This window comes from Vigna umbellata, chromosome 9 (genome assembly GCF_029865625.1).
Source record: "Vigna umbellata cultivar VRB3 chromosome 9, Vumbellata_1.0, whole genome shotgun sequence".
Lineage (NCBI taxonomy): Eukaryota > Viridiplantae > Streptophyta > Magnoliopsida > Fabales > Fabaceae > Vigna > Vigna umbellata.
Genome location: NC_142173.1, coordinates 11005742 through 11027334, shown reverse-complemented (window position 1 = coordinate 11027334; position 21593 = coordinate 11005742). Strand labels below are relative to the sequence as shown.

Here is a 21593-nt window from a genome sequence, read left to right as displayed (position 1 = left end):
GTAGAGTGCTCTCTATTCTCTTGTTAAGTATAAAATTTTTATCTTTTCTTTGGAATGTTACAAATTCAAACGATAGCTTAAGAGCTTAAAATATATATAAATTGCATGTATTTTAACCGATTGAATAAAATATATTAAACTATATAAAAACTTAAATATTAATTTGAAAATACATAAAATTTGACATGTAAAAGAAATTAAGATAATTAATATATAAAATTTTTGAATGAATCAAATTTAATTTTGTCAAATTCTGAAAAAAAAATTTATTTATATATTATTACGAATGAGTTTGTTAAATAAGCTTGTTTTGTTTACAAGAATGTCATTGTGATTATTATTAGTACCCGCGGAAGATTCCTGTTAACCGTTTGTCTGGTCGTGTTTTGGGTAGTCTTTCCATAAGTCTAGAACAAACACCACGGCTGTCTGCTGTTAATCAATATTCAATCAATATATTAAGTTATCAGTCATTGTTCAAACACAAACCATCTTCTTCTTTCCTTCTTTTTCTTCCTTTTCTTTTTCTCTTTCTCCTCTTTCTCCATCACATCACCATTCACCTGGTCAACTCACAACAACCTCTTCCCCATTCTCTGTTTTCTTCTTTCTTTGTTTCCGATGGAACCCAGATTGGGGGTTCTTCTGCTTCCCCTTGTGCTGTTTTCTCTCCTGTTGGCAGCAGAATCGGCGTGCAAGAAGGGTTGCTCTCTGGCGCTGGGCTCCTACTACATGTGGTCGGGCTCCAACCTCACCTACATCTCCGAGGTCATGTCCTCATCTCTTCTCACCACTCCCGACGACATAGTCCTCTACAACAAGGACACCATCCCCAACAAGGACAGCGTCCAGGCCTTCATAAGGGTCAACGTCCCCTTCCCTTGCGACTGCATCGACGGCCAGTTTCTCGGTCACACCTTCCACTACGATGTTCAAACGCAGGACACCTACGAGCAAGTCGCCAGGACCGTCTTCTCTAACCTTACCGATGTTACCTGGCTCAGGAGGTTCAACAGCTATGAACCGGATAACATTCCCGACACGGGCACTCTCAACGTCACGGTGAATTGCTCTTGTGGGAACACCGATGTTGCCGATTATGGGCTGTTCGTCACGTACCCTCTCAGAACCGGGGAGACTCTCGGCTCGGTAGCTTCTGATGTGAGCCTTGACTCGGGGTTGCTGCAGAGGTACAACCCTGACGTCAATTTCAACCAGGGGAGTGGACTCGTTTATATTCCGGGAAAAGGTCCGTGTATTTTGTTTGTTCTTCTTTTCTTGAAGTGGAAGATTTTTGTGTATTCTGTTTCTTACTTCAACATAAGCAAAATACCAACATGTGTTCCGAGTGCAAGCTTGGTTTCGAACGTTGTGAGTGGTTGGAGGGAGATTCTACGAAAGTGACCAACCAAGTTTTCCCAGAGATGTTGGAAATAGGTAGATGTTCACTTATGGTTTAAAGAAATACCTTATTTAGTTTACACTAAAAATGCTAGTTGTAGTCCGAAGAGGCTAGGGGGCTCCATGTTAGAACTTTCACAGTGAGTCACCTTACTTATGATCATTCAAGATTTATTTATGGAAACTGTTGTCGTTTCAATATGCTACCCCTCCTTATTTAGATTCCGTTGTTTAAGTTCAGATCATATACCTCCCCTAATTACCCAGAGTCCACGATCTAAGCGATTCGGATAAAGAGCAGTTGCTTTTAATTTTGTGGGGAAGTGGTTAGAAATAAGACAGTCTTTTAAGGTTGGTCTACGGATGGGAAATTTGTGGATAAATGGAGCTAATGTGGTTGCAAATCTGGCTGTAGAGACCCCTAAAACATTGATGTTGTGGCACTAGGATGTATTTTAAAACGTTTTCATTGGTTTTGAAACTAGACTGGTTTTGATGTTTGTGTGTTAGTTTGGACACTTTATTATATTGCCTTTAATCTGATATTGTTTTGATCGTTGATATTGGCAATATTTGTAGATTTTGGTGGGGTTCTGCATTTGGTTATTGAATTTGTTGTGTATGTGTTGGGAAGTGGTGACTTTGGTTCTTTGAGGGTTTGGAATGTTTAGCTTGTGTGTGTTTGTGCTTAGTTTGGATACTGTATTCAAGATTGAGTTTACTGTAATGGTGGGTTTTTTTGTATGCTAATTCGGATGTGGGCGTTGTTTGGTGACTTGGTTTCTATCACTGGCAAAAGGTACTTATTTCTGGTTTGTTTTGGTGTTCTCATGTGAATTCATGGGTTCTCTGTACTTGGAAAGGTTTTTAATTGTAGTTGCAGAACTGAAATCGTTCAAATTGGACAATTAATGCAGCTGGAATAGCTGATGCGATTGATGTTGCAGCTGCACTACTGTTGGGGATAGGCATATAAAACCTTGCTTGGTTATTGCATCAGTTATCCGTGTTGGTCAAAGTAGTGTTGTAACTCTTAGAAATTTGTTTTATAGGGTGTAATTCAACCCTACAAATCGGTTTTGAAGTTGAAGGCTACCCAAGTTTTATAATACTTTTTCAAACCATACTCTAATTGATGTAGGAATAAACCACCATCCTTGAGAATGCAATTAAGGCAACCCCTAAAAGGGTGATGACAATCTCCTAGGCTAGGTTAGGCTAAAGCTAGAAGGATGCAATGGAGATTGTCCCTTGAAGATATACGATGCGGAAATGTGGCGGACTCTCAAGGATAAAGGCTGGAAATGAGAAAGCTATGGTGTTTGTGACACTAGAAGCTCACGGCCATATGGTGGTTAAATGGTGGTGGTGTGGTGTTTGAAGGCTCTAAGAGACGTTAGGTCAACTCTAAGAGGAAGATGACTAGAGGGACTTCATGGGTTGCTCTAGTATTGATCTAAGATGAATAGTATGACAAAAAATGGGCAGCATAGTATTACTCAACATCAAAGATGATTAAAAGAGAGGAAACACTTCTATATATAGGCAAGGGTGTCTCTAAAAACCCTAAAAGCATGATCTCTCACCTTTGCACTCATTGGCAAAAAATGAGGCCTTCTAAGGAGTGAACAAGTGTCCACAAATCCTCTCTAGTGAGGGGAGGACATGTGGCCACTCATAAAGCAAAACCCTCTCCATATGTTCATTACTAAAGCTACATCCTCTCCAATGGAAGTATGACACATACTTTCCACATGGTTTGGATGTCTAGCTTAAGGAAAAATCCTACACTAATGAGGCTTTAATACAAGCTTTAAACAGACCTACACTATTTGGCCAAAATACATGGCTAAATTAAACCTATACTACTCCAAGCTATGCTCCATGATGGCTCCAAAGGTGGTCGAAAAGGTAGAGTTTAGACCATCTTCATAGATGACTTCAACTCTTCTTATAGATGTTTGACCGTGGCTAAGGCGTATGCCATCATCTCCTCCCTCTTGAAAAAGATTTGCCCTCTGTTGGAAGTCCCACATCGACTAGAGATAAGGCCAATTTAGAGTATATAACTGGGTGCAAACCTCACCTTAAAAGCCGATTTTGTGGGGTTGAGTTAGGCTTAAAGTCCGCTTCTTAACATGGTATCAGAGCCAGGTTAGAGCCTATCCTTGCAATATTTGTTGTTTGTTGGGCATATTGTTCTACCTACTATCGGGCCGCTATCGGACCATCCATTAATGTCTAGTCTCATGCTCGAGATGTATATACCTCGGCGTGAAGGGGGTGTGTTGGATGTTCCACATCGACTAGAGATAAGGCCAATTTAGAATATATAAGTGGGTGCAAACCTCACCTTAAAAGCCGGTTTTGTAGGGTTGAGTTAGGCTTTCACTCCTTAACACCCTCAAATCTTCAACTTGGGCTAAGAAAAACTTCCTCATCTTTTTTGGAGTCATTATGTCTCTTTTCCGTCGAGGTCAAATACCCATCTTATAACACAAGTTATAACAAGTTTTATGATAATGAGTAAATGAAGAATATAGCTCCCAAGAATGATACATCTTAAATCAAATGAATGATCAAGGTCTTGGAGAGTAGGAGATCTTTAAAGCTTTTATTTGTCTTGTGTTGGATGTATGTGTTTGAAAGACTATCCATTACAACACAAGAGTCAACTTTTAGGGATATGCCATCATACCCTCCCTTTTGAAAAGGATTTGTCCTCAAATTTTCATATTAGTTTATGACAAAAACCCTTTTCTTATTATTGGTTAATTTGTGTATCTTTCCAACTGGATCAAAGATCTATATGCAAGTGTCATCAAACACAAATCCAACAATCTTATATGCCACAAACAACATGTATCTAGATGAAAGATTTGAAGAAGACCTTATGTTAATTTCAAAAGAATTTACTTGAAAACTTTGAAGGTCTACTCTACAAAATTGTTTGTGTTTACTTTGAGTTAATTGTATCCTAGAAGGTAACATTAACCTAATGTTTGATTTGGAAAAATTTGAGGAGTTAAAAATTGTGGGAGGTGAAAAGTTGGAGTTATGAAAGATGGTTGTATGTATTGAGAAAAGTTCAAGGACTGGAAAACTCCCTTCATGATCTTAGTCTCAACCATAATTGCGGAAGTGGTAGGGGGCTTTAGTAACTCTGCCTCTTCTTCTCTTCTCTCAATCTCTTCTTTTTCTCTCTTTTCTTTCTCATTCATTTCTTTTATCTTTTTCTCTCTGTACTCTCTTCTTCTTTCCACCTCCTTTTTCTCTGTTCTCACTCGCTCCTCTTTCTCTCTTTGTTCTTTCTTCCTTCTCTTGTATTCCTCTCTTTTTCTCTTAATCTTCCTAAAATCCTCTTAGACTTTTTCTTGTTTTTCATTAAGAATTCTAAGCCCTTCTTCTAAGGTAACAAGATACTATTTTCTTTCAACTCTTTCTTTCTTTTCTATCTCTCCCATTTGTTCATCTCTTCTTCTTTGAATCTTTCTTTTTCTCTTGTCACTAAAGAGCTTTCTCACTTTTTTTTCAAACTCATATCTTCTCTTTCAAAGAACCCTTGTTTCCTCTTTTAATGAGTTCTTTCATTTCACATGTTTGCTCTTGGTTTATTACAATGGAAGAAGGAACAAATTTTCTTCTCATACTCTCAAGTCACACTAATCTTTAATTGGAGATTTTCTACTTCTCTCAACCTTAGATTGTCTTTCTTTCCACCATTCACTTGAACGTCTTACAAGCCTAAAGCTGCATAAACTACGTATATGATATTTACCATGCCTAACCAAGAATGGATGAAGCTCTTCTACTATTTTTTCCCATGCTAGGTATGATAATGCACTAGTATTCTTACCAAAAAATGGAAGGTCACCCTTAACTTTATAATGTAGCTCATCCTCCCCATTATTAAATGCAAGCTACTATAAAAACTCATGTTTCAAAAGAATTTTGAAAACAATTTTCACATATAATCCTAGACATTTTTAAGATTTTTGAAAATGGTTTATGAAAACAAACAGTATTTCAAATAAAATTCCTTAAGATACTTTAGGAGACAAAAGGATCTTAAGCTCACTTCTAGGAAAGAGAGGTGAATTACTAAGGATTACTTAAGTACCAAGTCTTTCTAGCCAAAGTTAACTTTAAGCCCTCTTGTACCCTATTTCTCAAAGGGACTTAGACTTGAAATACAAGTAGACACACACTAAGCTACCACAACTAAGGAAAACAATTAAAGCTAATCTATGCGGCCTAATGGTGAAGTTAGAAGGAACTTTGGTTCCCTCACACTTACCCACTACAAAATGCTAATTAATCAAATTCCAATGTTCTTGTTAGGACACACCTCTAACAAGGTCGAATATTACAAGTCCAAGAGAAAGCAAATACATTTTTACAACTAAAAAAGAAATACACACAAATCACTCTTCTCACCAAGTGTTTACTCTCTTGTCTTCTTGTCTTCAAGCCAAGACCTCAAGCTTACCACAAGGCCTCCATCACCTAGGATGCTACCTCCAAGTGTTGGCTCACCACAACGACACATTTACACCACACAAAGAGAAATAACCCCGCAAAAGCCAAAAGAGTCCAAGGAGAAAGCAATAAAAAGGTCTAAAATGAGTGGTCAAGAAAGAAGGTTGGCACAACAAAAGAAAGTCCTAAATAAAAGCTCTAGATTAGATACACAAAACCAAAAATTACTAGACAAGATTATTGTGTTTTTGTCTTCAGCAAATTTTGTGCAACCTATGGCCACACTTTTAACACCAATTGCAAGTGACATGGCTATAAAAACAGTAGCTCCAAATGTTTAAAACAACAATCACCATCAACATAAAAGTGCTAACAAAGTTACATAAAAGTGCTAACAAAGTTGGTGGAAATGGTACATGCATATGCTTTTTGCCTTTACCTTTTGCTTTTGCTTTTTGTACTTTTTGTCTACTTTTTCTTTTGTACCTTTTGTCTCTTTTCTTTGAAATTTTCAGCACACAGACACCAAAACACACCTCAAATCTGAAATGCAGTAATGGTTTTGAAGAGCACACAAACTTATAGCACCAAAAGGAAGAAAACCTACTAGAATCAAATATAGCATGAAATACAAAAAATGTCATAATGGAAACCTAACTCTATAAACTTGTTCATGATCTAACAACAAGTATGAATTCAAATATGTAAAATAAAAACACTCAAAGGCACAAATATGGTTCCGTTTTCAGAAAACACACTTGAACACATATTTTTGTGATTTTTCAAAGCTCAACTAAGAAGTAATGACATATAAAGGACAAGACTCTAGATAACTTGGATGGATTAAAAATCAAAATGACCAAACCAAAAGATGAATGAAGACTCAACAAACACTAAGAACATGATATTCAACACATTTAGGAGCATTTAGAAGGCAAAAAACAATAGCCAAACTACCAAAACTGAACCTGAAAAAACGCTGATGACAACATTCTGATAGTTCTGACCTTTGTTGATTGTTTACTCTTAACTTTCTTCACAGAACTTTAAATGAAATGATTTTTTTTGGTTGGAAACTAGACTCAAAGGGCTTTAATTTGACTATAAATACGTATTTTTTGGACCTTTGAGCTACATGCAATTTAACTTTCAAAATCGCCACATTTTACTGCCAGATGAAAAAACACAACCAGACAAGTAAGGAAATAACATCAACAACACAAGAACAATAAAGGATAGATAAAGACCAAAAGACTTAGCTCTTATAGAAACAAAGTTCTTGATACCAAATGATGACAATCTCCTATGCTAAGTTGGGCCAAAGCTAGAAAGATGCAATGGAGATGGTCCCTTGAAGATATATGGTGCGGAAATGTGGTGGATCATCAAGAATAGGGGTTGGAAATGCGGAAGCTATGGTGTTTGTGAGACTAGAAGCTCATGGCCATACGGTGGTTAAATGGTGGCGGTGTGGTGTTTGAAGACTCTAAGAGAGGTTAGGCCAACTCTACGAGGAAGGTGACTAAAGGGGCCTCATGGGTTGCTCTAGTCTTGATCTAAGATGAGGATATGGCCAAAAAGAGGCAGCATAACATTACTCAACATCAAAGATGATTACAAGAGAAAAGACTCATAGATATAGGCAATGGTGTCTCCTAAAAACCCTAAAAACATGATCTCCCACCTTTGCACTCATTGGCCAAAAATGAGGCTTTTTAAGGAGTGGACAAGTGTCCACAAATCCTCTCCAATGAGGGGAGGACATGTGGTCACTCATAAAGCAAAATCCTCTCAATTTCTAGAGTGTCATGTGGCCATTACTCAAGCTAGATCCTCCCCATTGGAAGCATGACACAAGGCACATACTTTCCACATGGTTTGGATGTCTAGCTTAATGAAAAATCCTACACTAATGAGGCCTTAATATAAGCTTTAAACAAACCTACATTACTTGGCTGAAATACATGGCCTAAATTAAACGTATACTACTCCAAGCTATGCTCCATGATGGCTTCAAAGGTGATCCAAAAGGTAGAGTTTAGACCATCTTCATAAATGACTTCAACTCTTCTTATAGATGCTTGACTAAGGTTAATGGGTATGCCATCAAAGGGTTATTACAATTTAGACAACTTTTTGACCCTTCCCCCTCACACTCACGACTTCTACCTAAAGTGTGGAAAATGCTAGTGGATCCAAAAATGGATTTAGGATAAACTCTAGTATCATTTTATAAATTGACATTTAGGGCTTAACTGCATTCCACAAACTCAACTTTTTAGATGAAAACTGCCCAAGTTATGAAACAAAACACAAGTCATTTCTTTTAGAAGACAGAGAAAAAAAAAATCACTACCCTTGAGGTTCCAATTAAGGCAACCCTATAAGAAGCCACAACTGAGTGGGCTTGGAGTGGCAAGAAAAGGTGACTTTCCAACAGTAACTTAGTTTTCACCCGGTGTTCCTTTGACTTGGTGTTGCTTTAACTTTCCAACAGCTAGGGTTTAGGCGCATGCCATGCTGTTGATATTCTTCGCTTATCCTTGGAAGTTGAAATAAAATTTTGAGGTCTTCTAACTTTTTATTTAAAGGGCTGCAACGAATTTTCTCTGATGACTTGAATGAAGCATCTATTACTGAAACAGTTACCATTTCAGCTGGATGTTGCCTACGAATTGTGTTATTAATATTCACTCAAGCTTTGGAATGCGTAATAAACTTCATATATATAGATCAATCTTTTGAATATTTTTCAATAAACTAAATTTCAATATATAGCACTAACTTCTTTCTTTTCATTTTTTGACAGATCAAAATGGTAGCTATGTGGTTTTGCCGTCCAGGTAATACTCTGTTTACAATCTACTCCTGATTGCATTACTTTTCAATCTCCAATACATTGACAATATCCAATGACTATCTTTTGATTTTTTTTTCTGCAGTTCAGGAGGTTTGACTTTCTTCTCAAAATATTGGTTATGAGATGTTTTTATTTGAGATTCTTACTAAACATATGACCAGTATGTACTAAAATCAGAAGGATGATGACGTATGTTGGCTCATTGTTTCTTCCATTTAAGCAGGACTTGCTGGTGGGGCTATTGCTGGAATAGCTGTTGGAGTTGTGGCAGTTCTTCTGGTAATAGGAGTTGTTATATATTTCAGAATATTCCGGAAGAAGATAAAGAAGGAGGAACTTTCACGAGATTCTAGTGCACTCTTTGCTCAAGATGGGAAGGGTATTGCTCTTTCTACTTATTCTCCTTGCAACACCTCCCTCTATCTAACTCTTTAGATAGACTGAATAATACAATGCTGAAAAAGTACAACTGAATTACCAGTTCTACTGTAGTCCTATTGCATATTACGATCTAACTGAAATAAACTCTATTCCCTTTATCTGTTGATTACATATCTCAGTTTTAGTAAAGTCCTTGTAGAAAAAGTTAACTTTTTGACCACGTCGCTTGGAATATTGGGTTTCCATCAGGTTTTTTTATTTTGTCAGTAGAAACTAGTGTGAACTTATGTGGACTTTTTCTTCTATATATAATGAGCTTATGTGCATCTATATAAATGAGTTGCGTGCTTTCAATGTTCTAAATGGTTTCTTTTAAATTTAAAAACAGATACTGTGATCCTCTTGCTCTTGACTCGCACAACACTATCAGCAACAACCTTACATAAATCAAATGAAGCCATTATGGTTTTCCAAATTCCAATTTTTTCAGAAAGTACATTTATTTTGACTATCTTCCTATTAAATTACTTTTACCATTGAATCCTCTTTTCTCCTAACCTGGGGGGACCACATCTTGGAGTCTATTACATTCTTTTCATCCCTGATTTTCTCCCAAGTACATCTGTTCCTAATCTCTTTTCTTGTTCCAATCATCCAGAACAAGATCTCTGCTAAACTTACTTTTTTCTTGTTGGAACTGTATCCATCATGCAGTACCTCTAGCTCTTGTATGTTCTAAAATATCGACATAAATGGCTTGGTGCTTTATTTTCCAGATGAAGCTTCCCGTAGTAGTGCGCATGAAACTTTAGGACCTGGTGGTCCTACTGCCATCACCGGCATAAAAGTGGACAAATCGGTGGAATTCACATATGAGGAACTAGCAACTGCCACAGATAACTTCAGTTTGGCTAATAAAATTGGTCAAGGAGGTTTTGGGTCAGTCTATTATGCGGAGCTGAGGGGAGAGGTTAGTAATCACATTTATAACTGCCAATATTGGAAGCTTTTCTTCAGTTTCACTGTGATATTTCTTTTAGGGTTTTGTCATAATTGATATAATCGGTGTTTTGTGTTTCTTAACTGATTGCCAGTAGAATGAAGATAAATTGAAATAGAAGATTGAAGACTAACTTTATAGATACCATGTGACATTTTTATCTAATATGGTAAGCTATTATACAATATCATCGAAACATTGAATAAAAAGAAAAGAGTGACTGAAAAGTTTGATAATTAATGATTGATCAGAATTCAGATCAGTATATTTTTCTTGCCAGATTGGGACTGAAGGTTACAATATATGGTCTATCCTGAATCCTTTGTTGGGCCACCTATGAGATTGGTTTTGGGATTGAGTTAGGCTAAAATCCAAATTTTAAGCTTAATTGAATGTCACCTTTTGATATTTGGTATTTTGAGATGCATTGTTTTCTTGTTGACATCCTTTCTTGTGAGGAAGGATTGACATCTTAATTGTTTATAATGATTTATTAGGAAACTTGAAGAACTAAACTATTTGATCAATAGTTATATTACTGTTTTCTCTGTTTCACTAAATTATTTTATGCTTCCTTGCTTGAAATTTGAAATTATTGCGTAATATTTAATATGCATTTCCTTTGTTTTGAATTTCATTATTATGCGTTTCAGTTTATGAACAAAGTAATATTTAGCATGTCTTTCCTTTGTTTTGAATTGCAGCATGATGCGTTTAAGTCGATGAACAAAGCTCAAATATTTCTTTATATTATGCTTTATAATGATACATGATGGAACGGAGTCTGTTTGTTCTTAAGAACCATTCTTCTTGTTTGTTTTGAGTCAGTATACTTGTTATATAAGCCAATAAATTTGTCCATGTAGAAAGCTGCAATCAAGAAGATGGATATGCAAGCATCAAAAGAATTTCTTGCTGAATTGAAAGTCTTGACACGTGTTCATCATTTAAACCTGGTACTAGTCCTTTAAAACTTAAAGCATTTTTAGCATTACTACTGTATTCCAATTGAATTGCTTATCAGCACGTGGAGAGTTATTATGAGATGATTGTAAGTGATTTCTTTGATGGGATATAGCATTAGCTTGGCCCATATAATTTGGGTTTGAATTTAGTCATCTTGAGATAGGAGTAGCATCAGGAATTTATTAAATTTGAAAATAGTGAATTTCTATTATCTTTTGTTTCTCTGTTATTTTGTCCATCTTGGGAACTGATTTAGATTTTTTTTAAATCAAAAACTCATACTAGGGATCACTATGCACTGTGACATCTCAGCTATGCTGGCATCTCAATGCACATCTATCATTTGTCATCACATGAAAAAATTGTTTCAAGGAAAAAATAAAGAATAATGAATCATGAGGGGACTAGACCAAATCCATGATAAAAAATACAAGACAAAAGCTAAACACCCCTGTACATAGAAAGTTGGTACCTATTATAAAGAAATTCTGAACTAATGCTAGGAGGCTGTTACGATATAAGGTAGGGGTAATAATAAGGGTTGGAAAGTATATAAGTAGAGATAATATTTAGTATAAGTTAATTAGAGTAAATAAATATAGTATAAGTTAATTAGAGTAAATAAATATATATTTAGGGAAATATTCAATATAAGATATTTATAATTAAGGATATATGCTAGGATAATATACGGAGAGATGTTTATATTAAATATAGGGATATTTATATTAAATATTAAATATAGGGATATTTATATTAAATATTAAATATAGGGATATTTATATTAAATATTAAATATAAGGATATTTATATTAAATGCAGATATATTCTAGAGAAATATTTAATAAGAGATGGGCGGGAAATAATTAGTACAAATAAAGTTAGAGTCTAGGGTTAAAGACAGGCTTTTGATTATTGAGTTTTGTGACAGACATTATTGTCTTGTGAGGGAGGTTATGCTCTCAAAGTAATTGAAGGAGGTTATGCTTCCAATTATTATTTACCCTTGTTTATTCAGATATTACCATCAATAAAAGAGATTCATTCATCCAATATCATTCGTTTATTGTTCTGTTACGTGTGAGAGAGTGGGAAAGATTGTATTTGGAACAGAGGCATAACAGAATACCATTTAAATTGTTCCGTATTTACCAAGCCTAAATTGACCAATTTATCGCCACAGTGGTTCCCTTCCCTAAAATATGTGAAACTTTTAATTCCATGTTACTACAAATCTTCAAACATTTCCTCCATGCTTGTTCAATTTACATTTTTTTTTTCTTATCCTTAACATTTGTTTCTCTAGTGCATAATATATACGGAAGTTTTATGTGCTTAGTAAAAGTTTTTAAAGTAGTTCTATTTGGAATCCGGATTATCTTGTCTCTACTTTTTGACTTTTTCCTTTTTCCTTTTTCCTTTCCTTTCTTTTCAAACTTTCCTCTGATCTTGCAAGTATTCTATTCGTGACAGTCTCTTTATTATGTTATATGCAATTTTAATTATGAATTCAATTTGGTGCACCGATGTTGCCGATAACATTCCCAACAAGGGCCAATCTTTATTTCAAATAGAATACCGTCTAACAAGTATCTAAATGACTGTAAATGTACAGTATAAATGAATCACCTCTCGTCCTTCCATTAAACAGACCTGGACTTTACTTCCCAAAATCCATTCTCAAACCAAAGATTCTTCAGTCCTTTTCTTACTATTCTTATTCATGACCTGTCATCTCTTACTTTCTGAAATGCTATCGAATTATTAAAACTAACTAACATGTCATTTAAGGATATTGCTATGATTTATCACATAAATAAGCCATCGATCCATCTCCATCTGTCTTCCTCTTTTCCCTTGAAGAACATCACAACAAGAAAACAAAAGGGTGAATCTATGTTTTGTTTATATGGTGTGAGTGAATTGGGCTCAAAATCTAAAATTTCAATTAGAGTTTGTACACATAAGATGATGAAACCAATATACAAGGCTAAACAGTTATCTTTGTTGACAAAGGAGTTTTGGCTTGATAAATCATGTGGTCCTATACCAGTTCCTACTTTTGATTTTGGTCCTTATATCTAATTCTACGTTTTAGTTCCTTTATAAGCAGTTTTTTATGTTTATGTTTCAATTTTCTTGCAGTTTGAAACCTCCACAAAATGAAGGCATAAGGACTAAATCATAAAAAAATTGCTTTTATAGTGTGCTGAGAGATAACTTCTTAGGTATATAGACTAAAATGAAATTGGTGAAGATATAGGGATCAAATGTTATTAAGCTAAACATATATTTCCTGAAAGAATTTCTATTACATTTATGTTTTCTGTTTGTACTATACACAGACACTCGGCATGCTTTATTATACATAAATTCTTACATCTGCTTTAGGGAATGGCTTAAACTCTTAATCACTATGCAGGTGCGGCTGATTGGGTATAGCATCGAGGGATCTCTTTTTCTTGTCTATGAATACATTGAAAATGGAAACCTAAGTCAACATCTGCGTGGTTCAGGTTGTATAACCCTTAGTTTTTTTTGTTTACCCATGATGGGTTGAAATTGTTCCGTGTTGACAGTTAATTGATATTGGTGTGTTTAATTACTATGATGTGTTTAATTACCTAGGTAGTAGAGAACCACTGCCATGGGCTACTCGTGTTCAGATTGCTCTGGATTCTGCCAGAGGTCTTGAATATATTCACGAGCACACAGTGCCTGTATATATTCATCGTGACATAAAGTCAGCAAATATATTAATAGACAAAAACTTCCGGGGCAAGGTTGAATGTTTTGAGATCTTATCTACTTTTATTATTTGGATCGCAATGGGAGCTCATACAATGCTCATATATGCAGGTTGCTGATTTTGGATTAACCAAACTTACAGAAGTTGGAAGTTCATCACTTCCCACGGGTCGTCTTGTTGGAACATTTGGATACATGCCACCGGAGTATGATAATTAATATTCCTTTTAACATTAGAGTGTTGGTGTTCATATTGAAAATTAACTTTCCAAGTTCATATGCCAGTTTTTTTTCAAACATAGATTGAATACTACCATTGCAATTGGCAACTATTTTATTTGCATTTCCAATATAGGAGAACATGATTTCTTGTGGCTAATTTTGTGACAAATGTTCATGCAGTTGAACTCCTACTTGAGATCTAAAACAGAGAAAAATAGTTCTAAAGGGCTTAAAGACCCTTCTCAGTTCTATTATTTATATAGATAAAAACTGATACAATAGATAGATGGAAGATGAAGAGATTGTCCTAGACTGCTAGGAACAATCATTATAGATAACCCAACACACAACTACCTACTTTTAGGCCCTGCTCTACTAATCATAGGTAGACTTAATAATTATTCTAACACTCCCCCTCAAGCTGGAGCATACAAATTGTATGTACCAAGCTTGGAACAAATAAACTCAATCCGAGGTCCCCTTAACGACTTAGTCAACACATCTGCGAGTTGGTCATTTGATCCAACAAACTCAGTACATATTTCTTTTGACAATAATTTTTCCCGAACAAAATGACAATCAATTTCTATATGTTTGGTTCTCTCGTGAAACACTGGATTTGATGCAATGTGAAGAGCAGCTTGGTTATCACAATACATCTTCATACTCTGGATGTCACAGAAGTTAAGCTCTTGAAGGAACTGCTTCACCCATATAAGTTCACATGTTAATGAAGCCATTGCCCTATATTCAGCTCAGCTGTTGATCGAGCCACTACATTTTGTTTCTTACTTTTCCATGAGATAATGTTTCCTCCAAGGAAAACACAATATCCAGTAGTAGATCGTCTATCAATAGGAGAACCTGCCCAATCAGCATCACAATATCCTGATACCTGAAGGCTTCCTTTTTCTTCATATAACAGCCCTTGCCCGGGAGCCTTTTTCACATACCTTAGAATGCGAATGATAGCATTCCAATGGCCAACACATGGAGCTTGCATAAACTGACTAACCACTCCAACTGCAAAAGATAGATCCGGCCTTGTAATAGTGAGATAGATTAGTTTTCCAACTAGCCTCCTATATCTCTCCGGGTCGGAGAATAATTCACCTTCTTCTGTTGTTAATTTTTGATTTGGATCCATAGGGCTATCAACCGGTCTACAATCAATCATGCCTGTTTCTTGCAAAATATCCAGAGCATACTTCCTTTGGGAGATTACAACTCCATCTTTTGACTGAGCTACTTCAATGCCTAGGAAGTATTTGAGGCTCCCAAGATCCTTGGTTTGGAAATGTCTACACAAGTACTCCTTCAATTGAGATATTCCAGCAGTATCATTTCCTGTAATAACTATATCATCAACATATACTATCAAGTAAACACATTTCCCGGGAGACGAATGATAATAAAAGACTGAATGATCTGCTTCACTGCGTTTTAGCCCAAATTTTTGAACAATGGAGCTAAACTTTCCAAACCAAGCACGTGGTGATTGCTTGAGCCCATATAGAGATCGGTTCAATTTACAAACCATACCAGACTCCCCTGAGCAACAAACCCTGGAGGTTGCTCCATATAAACTTCTTCCTCAAGATCACCATGGAGAAAGGCATTTTTGATATCCAACTGATGAAGTGGCCAATGACGAATGGCTGTCATTGCAAAGAACAATCGAATGGTAGTCATCTTTGCCACGGGAGAAAAGGTGTCACAATAATCAAGACCATAAACCTGAGTGTACCCTTTTGCAACCAGCCGGGCTTTGAGCCTATCAATGTCACCATTAGGGCCGACCTTAATTGCATATACCCATCGACAACCAACAGCCTTTTTGCCCGGGGGAAGTGGCACAAGCTCCCAAGTATGACTGTGGTCAAGAGCCTGCATTTCTTCAATCATGGCTTGTCGCCATCCAGGATGATCAAGTGCTTCTTTCACATTTTTAGGAATAACCACAGGAGATACTGAGGATAAAAGGGAATAAAAGGAGGGCGACACTCTGTGATAACTAAGAAAATTATAAATGGGATGAGGGTTTCGAGTGGAACGAGTACCTTTTCTGAGAGCAATGGGCCAACCAAAATCATCTTCACCAGGAGGCGTGACAGGAGATGGTGATGGAGAAGAATCTGAAGGAGGAGATCCACCATTTTCTGGAAGAGGATTACTCACCGGGGTACTGTGTCGAAGGATATCAGTATGTGGAGAGGAAGGTTCGGGAGGACCTTGGGCATGAGTTGGATTGACTGAGGCATTGGAGATATTAGACTCAACCACTGGAAGAGGAAGGACCTGGTGGAGGATATGAACATCTTGAACAGAGGAGAGAAGAAAGGTGTCTGTTCAAAGAAGGTAACATTGGCAGACATGTAGTACTTTTTGGTTTCAGGAGAGTAACACCGGTACCCTTTTTGAAGCCGAGAATAGCCCAAAAAGACACATTTGATCGCACGAGCAGAGAGCTTGTCGAGCCCCGGAGACATGTCGTGAACAAAACAAACACAACCAAAGACTCGAGGAGAGGTGTGAAAGAGAGGATCATTGGGAAAGAGAATGGAGAAAGGGACTTTATTATTGAGAGAGGAGGAGGGCATCCTATTAATAAGAAAACATGCAGTTAAGATGGCATCCCCCAGTGATGAACAGGAATATAGCACCAAGCAAAAGGGTACGAGCCGTTTCAACCAAGTGTCTATTTTTTCTTTCGGCTATACCATTTTGCTGGGGTGTATGAGGACAAGTGGACTGATGCAAAATACCATGGGAGCTAAGAAGTGAAGAAAAAGTTGATGAGAAATACTCTTTAGCATTATCACTTCTTAAGACTTTAATTACGTGACCAAATTGGTTCTTGATTTCATTCAAAAAAGATGTGAAAATGGGTAACAATTCAGAGCGATCTTTCATTAGATAAACCCAAGTACATCTAGAATACTCATCAATAAAAGTAACAAAATACCTAAAACCAAAAGAAGAGACGCGACTAGGTCCCCAGACATCAGAATGAATAATAGAGAAACTAGAAGTACACATTGATTGAGACCTTTTGGAAAGACAGATCTAACATGTTTTCCTAGTTGACATGACTCACATTCTAAAGTCTGAAGACCACTAAGTTCAGGACACATCTTTTTTAACTTTGACAAGTGAGGATGGCCAAACCGATCATGTAACACTTTAGGGGGAAGAGTTGCAACACAAGATACCCGTGGACGAGATCCAAAATGGTATAAACCTCCAGCTTCATATCCTTCTCCAATCTGTCTCCCCGAGCCACGCTCCTGTATAACAAAAGATTTTGAATCGAAAGTTATTGAACAATGTAACATTTTGGTTAACTGACTTAGGAAATTAAATTGAATGGACAGTTAGGGACAAAAAGAACAGATTTCAGAGTTAGAGAGGGAGACAGGGAGACTTGACCGACTCCCTTTGAACAAGTTTTAGAGCCATTTGCAAGGGTAATGAAATGGGGTTTTTCTTGGAGGGAAAGGGTTGAGAACAATGAGGTATTACCAGAAATGTGATCAGAAGCACCCGAGTCAATTACCCATGAATTTAGACCTTCCATGGATTGAGAAATGCAAGCTGTGGACGTACTTGGGGATTGAGATGATTGCGCCAAACTGTTAGACTTTAATCGCAGATACTCTTGATACTCTTCCTCAGTGAACTTGGAGTTGGAAGTGGAAGTTTCAGCCTTAGAGATATTGGCGGTTTTTGAAGGAAAGCCATGCAAGGAGTAGCAGTTTTCTTGGGTGTGACCCACCCTCTTACAGTAAGAGCACTGTGGACGTCCTCGACCTCCACGTCCTCCTCCTCTAGTGCCACGTCCTCCTCTTCCTCGCGTGGCAACCATGACAGATGGTTCCATTGTTTCATGAGCTTCCTGAGACTGAGGCACGGAACACGAAGAAGACGTGTGGTCAAGGCTTCCAAGGAAGGGACCTCATGACTTGTCAGAAGTTGATCTCTGATGATTCAAATCTGGATGCAAAGCACGGAGGATCATCACCATATAATACTTGTCAAGCTTCTTTTTGATATCTTCCGAAGATTCCACTTCCAAGAACATTCTCAATTCTTCCACAGCTGCTTGGGCTTCAGTCATGAAGAGACCATATCATGGTCTGTCATTTTGAGACAGGCGAGCTTGTTTGCGGTATCATAGAGACGTTGAATATCATTAGCATAAATGCTTTGAGCTTTCTTCCAAAAAGTGTGACATGTCTTGAAGGCTCTAAGAGATATCAAAAGTCGGGGTTCCACAGATTGCCACAATAGGGCACACAATTGGAAATCAGCTTGTTTCCATTGTTCAGCTTTGTCAGAAGGTACTTGGCTCCATCCTGCTCAAGGTGGTCATAATGTCCTTGACCAAGGAACCACATTTCCACAGCAGCAGACCAACACAGATAATTCTTTCCGTTTAGCTTTTCGGAAGTGATTGAGGGACTTCCAGAGAAAGAAAGAGCACTTCCAGACGCCATTCTTGATAAAAACAGGAAAAGGAACCAGAAAAACCAGAAAAAACGTGAAGAACCAGAAAACCCTAGGGTTCTTAGGGTTTTCTTAAAGGGGAGCTTCTGGACACACCAAAGTAGAATTTTGAGGGGCAGAACGGACAGAGGAGCAGAGGGCGACCGCTATGGAGGTGGCGCGGCGACTTTCCGGTGAGCAGAGGGCGGCGCGTGGACAACACGCGCCTGTTCGCAGCGCACAAAGAGGCGGCGCGTGGCGGAGCGTGGAGGAGAATCAGGCGAACCCACCGGTGGGGTTGGCTGTCGCGTGAAGAGGCGAACCAGATCCAGTGGTCGCCTGACGGAACAGTGACGGCGGACGGCGGCGGACGGCGGCGAATGGCGGCAGACGGCGGCGAACGGCGGCGGACGGCGGCGAACGGTGGTGGACAGCAGCGGACAGCAGCGAGATGGTGGACAACCAAGTTGAAGAACTTCAAACTGCAGTTGACAGCTGCAGATAGTGGCGAGACAGCCGCGAACAACGGCGAACGGCACCGGACAGGTGCAAACAGCAGTGACAGTGCTGGTGGACAACCCAGGACAGAAACCAGAGCAGGATGAACATGCTCTGATACCAACTTGAGATCTAAAACAGAGAAAAATAGTTCTAAAGGGCTTGAAAGACCCTTCTCAGTTCTATTATTTATATAGATAAAAAACTGATACAATAGATAGATGGAAGATGAAGAGATTGTCCTAGACTGCTAGGAACAATCATTATAGATAACCCAACACACAACTACCTACTTTTAGGCCCTGCTCTTACTAATCATAGGTAGACTTAATAATTATTCTAACAGCTATTACATGACTCTTCACCTATGATGCACCGATACTTCGGGTCACGTATTCGTGTCCGATACATTAGGATACTTTATGGATATTTATCAGTGAAGTATCTAATCTATAAAACAGTAGTACTTTTATGATGACAATAATTTATAATCTTTTATTTTCAATATGCATATATCATGTATCTTATTATTTTTAAAATAAACTTATCGGTGTATCAGATACGTGTCGTATCCATTACACTATCGGTGCCTCATAGCTCTTCATATAACACCCTAAGTGGTCATAATGTCAATGACCCTTCAAACATTTAGCGATTACATAAGAATAATGCCCCTTAATACATGTTAATTTACAAGCCTTCACTATCTCAACCCTTTGTTTTCTCACAACCCTTTGATTGCCATGGCTTTGTCTGAAGGTATGCTCAATATGGGGATGTTTCTCCCAAAGTAGACGTGTATGCTTTTGGAGTTGTTCTTTATGAACTCATTTCGGCTAAGGAAGCAATTGTCAAGACAAACGACTCCGTTACCGACTCAAAGGGCCTAGTAGCTCTGGTCAGTGTTGATTTCTCCAAATATTTTTTATTATTGTAGTCATTGCAAATATTAAGAAAATCATCATCATGCTTCTTCATCAATCTAAATTATGAAAGTGACTTTCTTAATTTTATTATGCAATGCAGTTTGATGGAGTTCTTGGTCAGCCGGATAACACTGAAGATCTCTGCAAACTAGTTGATCCAAGGCTTGGGGATAACTACCCAGTTGACTCTGTCCGCAAGGTAAGAAATTTGTTAAGAGTAAACCCTTTGAACGTTTGTTTTTTTGTGATTTCAACATGGATCAACAAATATATGGTCATTATTTGGGTTGCAGATGGCACAACTAGCCAAAGCCTGTACACAAGACAATCCTCAACTCCGTCCAAGTATGAGATCTATTGTGGTTGCGCTGATGACACTTTCTTCAACTACAGACGAGTGGGATGTTGGTTCCTTCTATGAAAATCAAAATCTTGTGAATCTAATGTCAGGAAGATAGGATGATACCAGATCAATTGTTTTGTATTTACAATTATACGTTTTGGACTAATTTTAGGCAACACAGTTGTTGAAGCATGTGGTGTGTGTAAAATGGATGTAGCATTCAGGAATTTGTACATGGATTCACTAGAAAGGGTGGAGAGTTTAACAATTTTATGATAACTCACACCCAAACACATTTGTCCTCGTAAATTTGTAAAATAACATATTTGAGGCATATTTGATTAGCAAAGGTTCATGTGGGTGTTATTGTTGCAAATGAAGTATTATTTCTAACTACATAATACTTGTCAACTCTAAACTTAATTTGATAAAGTTGAAGGTTGTGATTATCATAAAATGTAGATCAGGAACCTCTACTCTACACCTTTGAGAATTGTGATTATACTTGCATTTAGATTTTTAACATTCAGTATGTGAAAATAAAGGTTGTTAAAGAAGTGTCCAAAATTGGAGTTAATGTCTAAATGTCTCCCATAGCTCCCTTCGAGCCCAATATAATCTGATGGTATGCTTCATATGAATTATGAGCGAGTTTTTGGTAGTAAAATGTGGAAAAGCCGAATGGTGTTTCTTGGAAGGACTTAAGTGCTATTTTTTGGTGGTGATGTACCGTTGGACTGAGAGAATGAACAATAATACAACATAATAAAAATAAGAAATACAAAGAATGGGAATCACAAATGTTTAAGAGAATTTCTTCCAATTATACCGCTGCTAAAATTAATAAATAATGATACTGTATTAAAATTTATAGAAAATGATAAAGTATGTTTTTTTCTGTGTTTTAATTAGAGTTTAAGATCCAACTATCGATAAATGTTTTGGAATATACAATTCGTAATAAAAATTTATAAGTAATATAAAATTGAGATCGTACAAAAGCTTAATAGATATAAATACGAAGAAAACAATTGAGAATTTAATATATTTAAAAGCTTACAAAAGGTATAAAATTTCACATTCAAATACATTTTTAGTGACAAAGTCTTAGCTATTTTTACTTCAAAACGTCGTTCTCAAAACAAACTTCGATCTGAGAAAGATGTGAAAAATGTAAAGAAATGCAAAGAAGACATTTGTCACAATCAATCCAAGTGGTGTCGGTTACCTTTCCTAGACACAAATGAGAGGTCTTGTTAAATTGTTGTCTACGAAAAGGTCTCT

At 37.1% G+C, this 21593-nt stretch overlaps 1 protein-coding gene across 1 annotated transcript; it reads left to right on the top strand.

Annotated features, from left to right (window-relative positions):
• Positions 1–407: 407 nt before the first annotated feature.
• On the top strand, positions 408–20685 carry LOC148192526 (lysM domain receptor-like kinase 3). Its single transcript, XM_088098520.1, has 12 exons — positions 408–1249; positions 8690–8723; positions 8823–8830; positions 8964–9119; positions 9898–10091; positions 10988–11077; positions 13510–13603; positions 13716–13870; positions 13947–14041; positions 19800–19938; positions 20067–20165; positions 20260–20685. Exons 1-12 carry the CDS (start codon positions 622–624, stop codon positions 20422–20424), a joined length of 1857 nt encoding a protein of 618 aa, XP_087954646.1. The 5' UTR covers positions 408–621; the 3' UTR covers positions 20425–20685.
• The last annotated feature ends 908 nt before the right edge of the window (positions 20686–21593 follow it).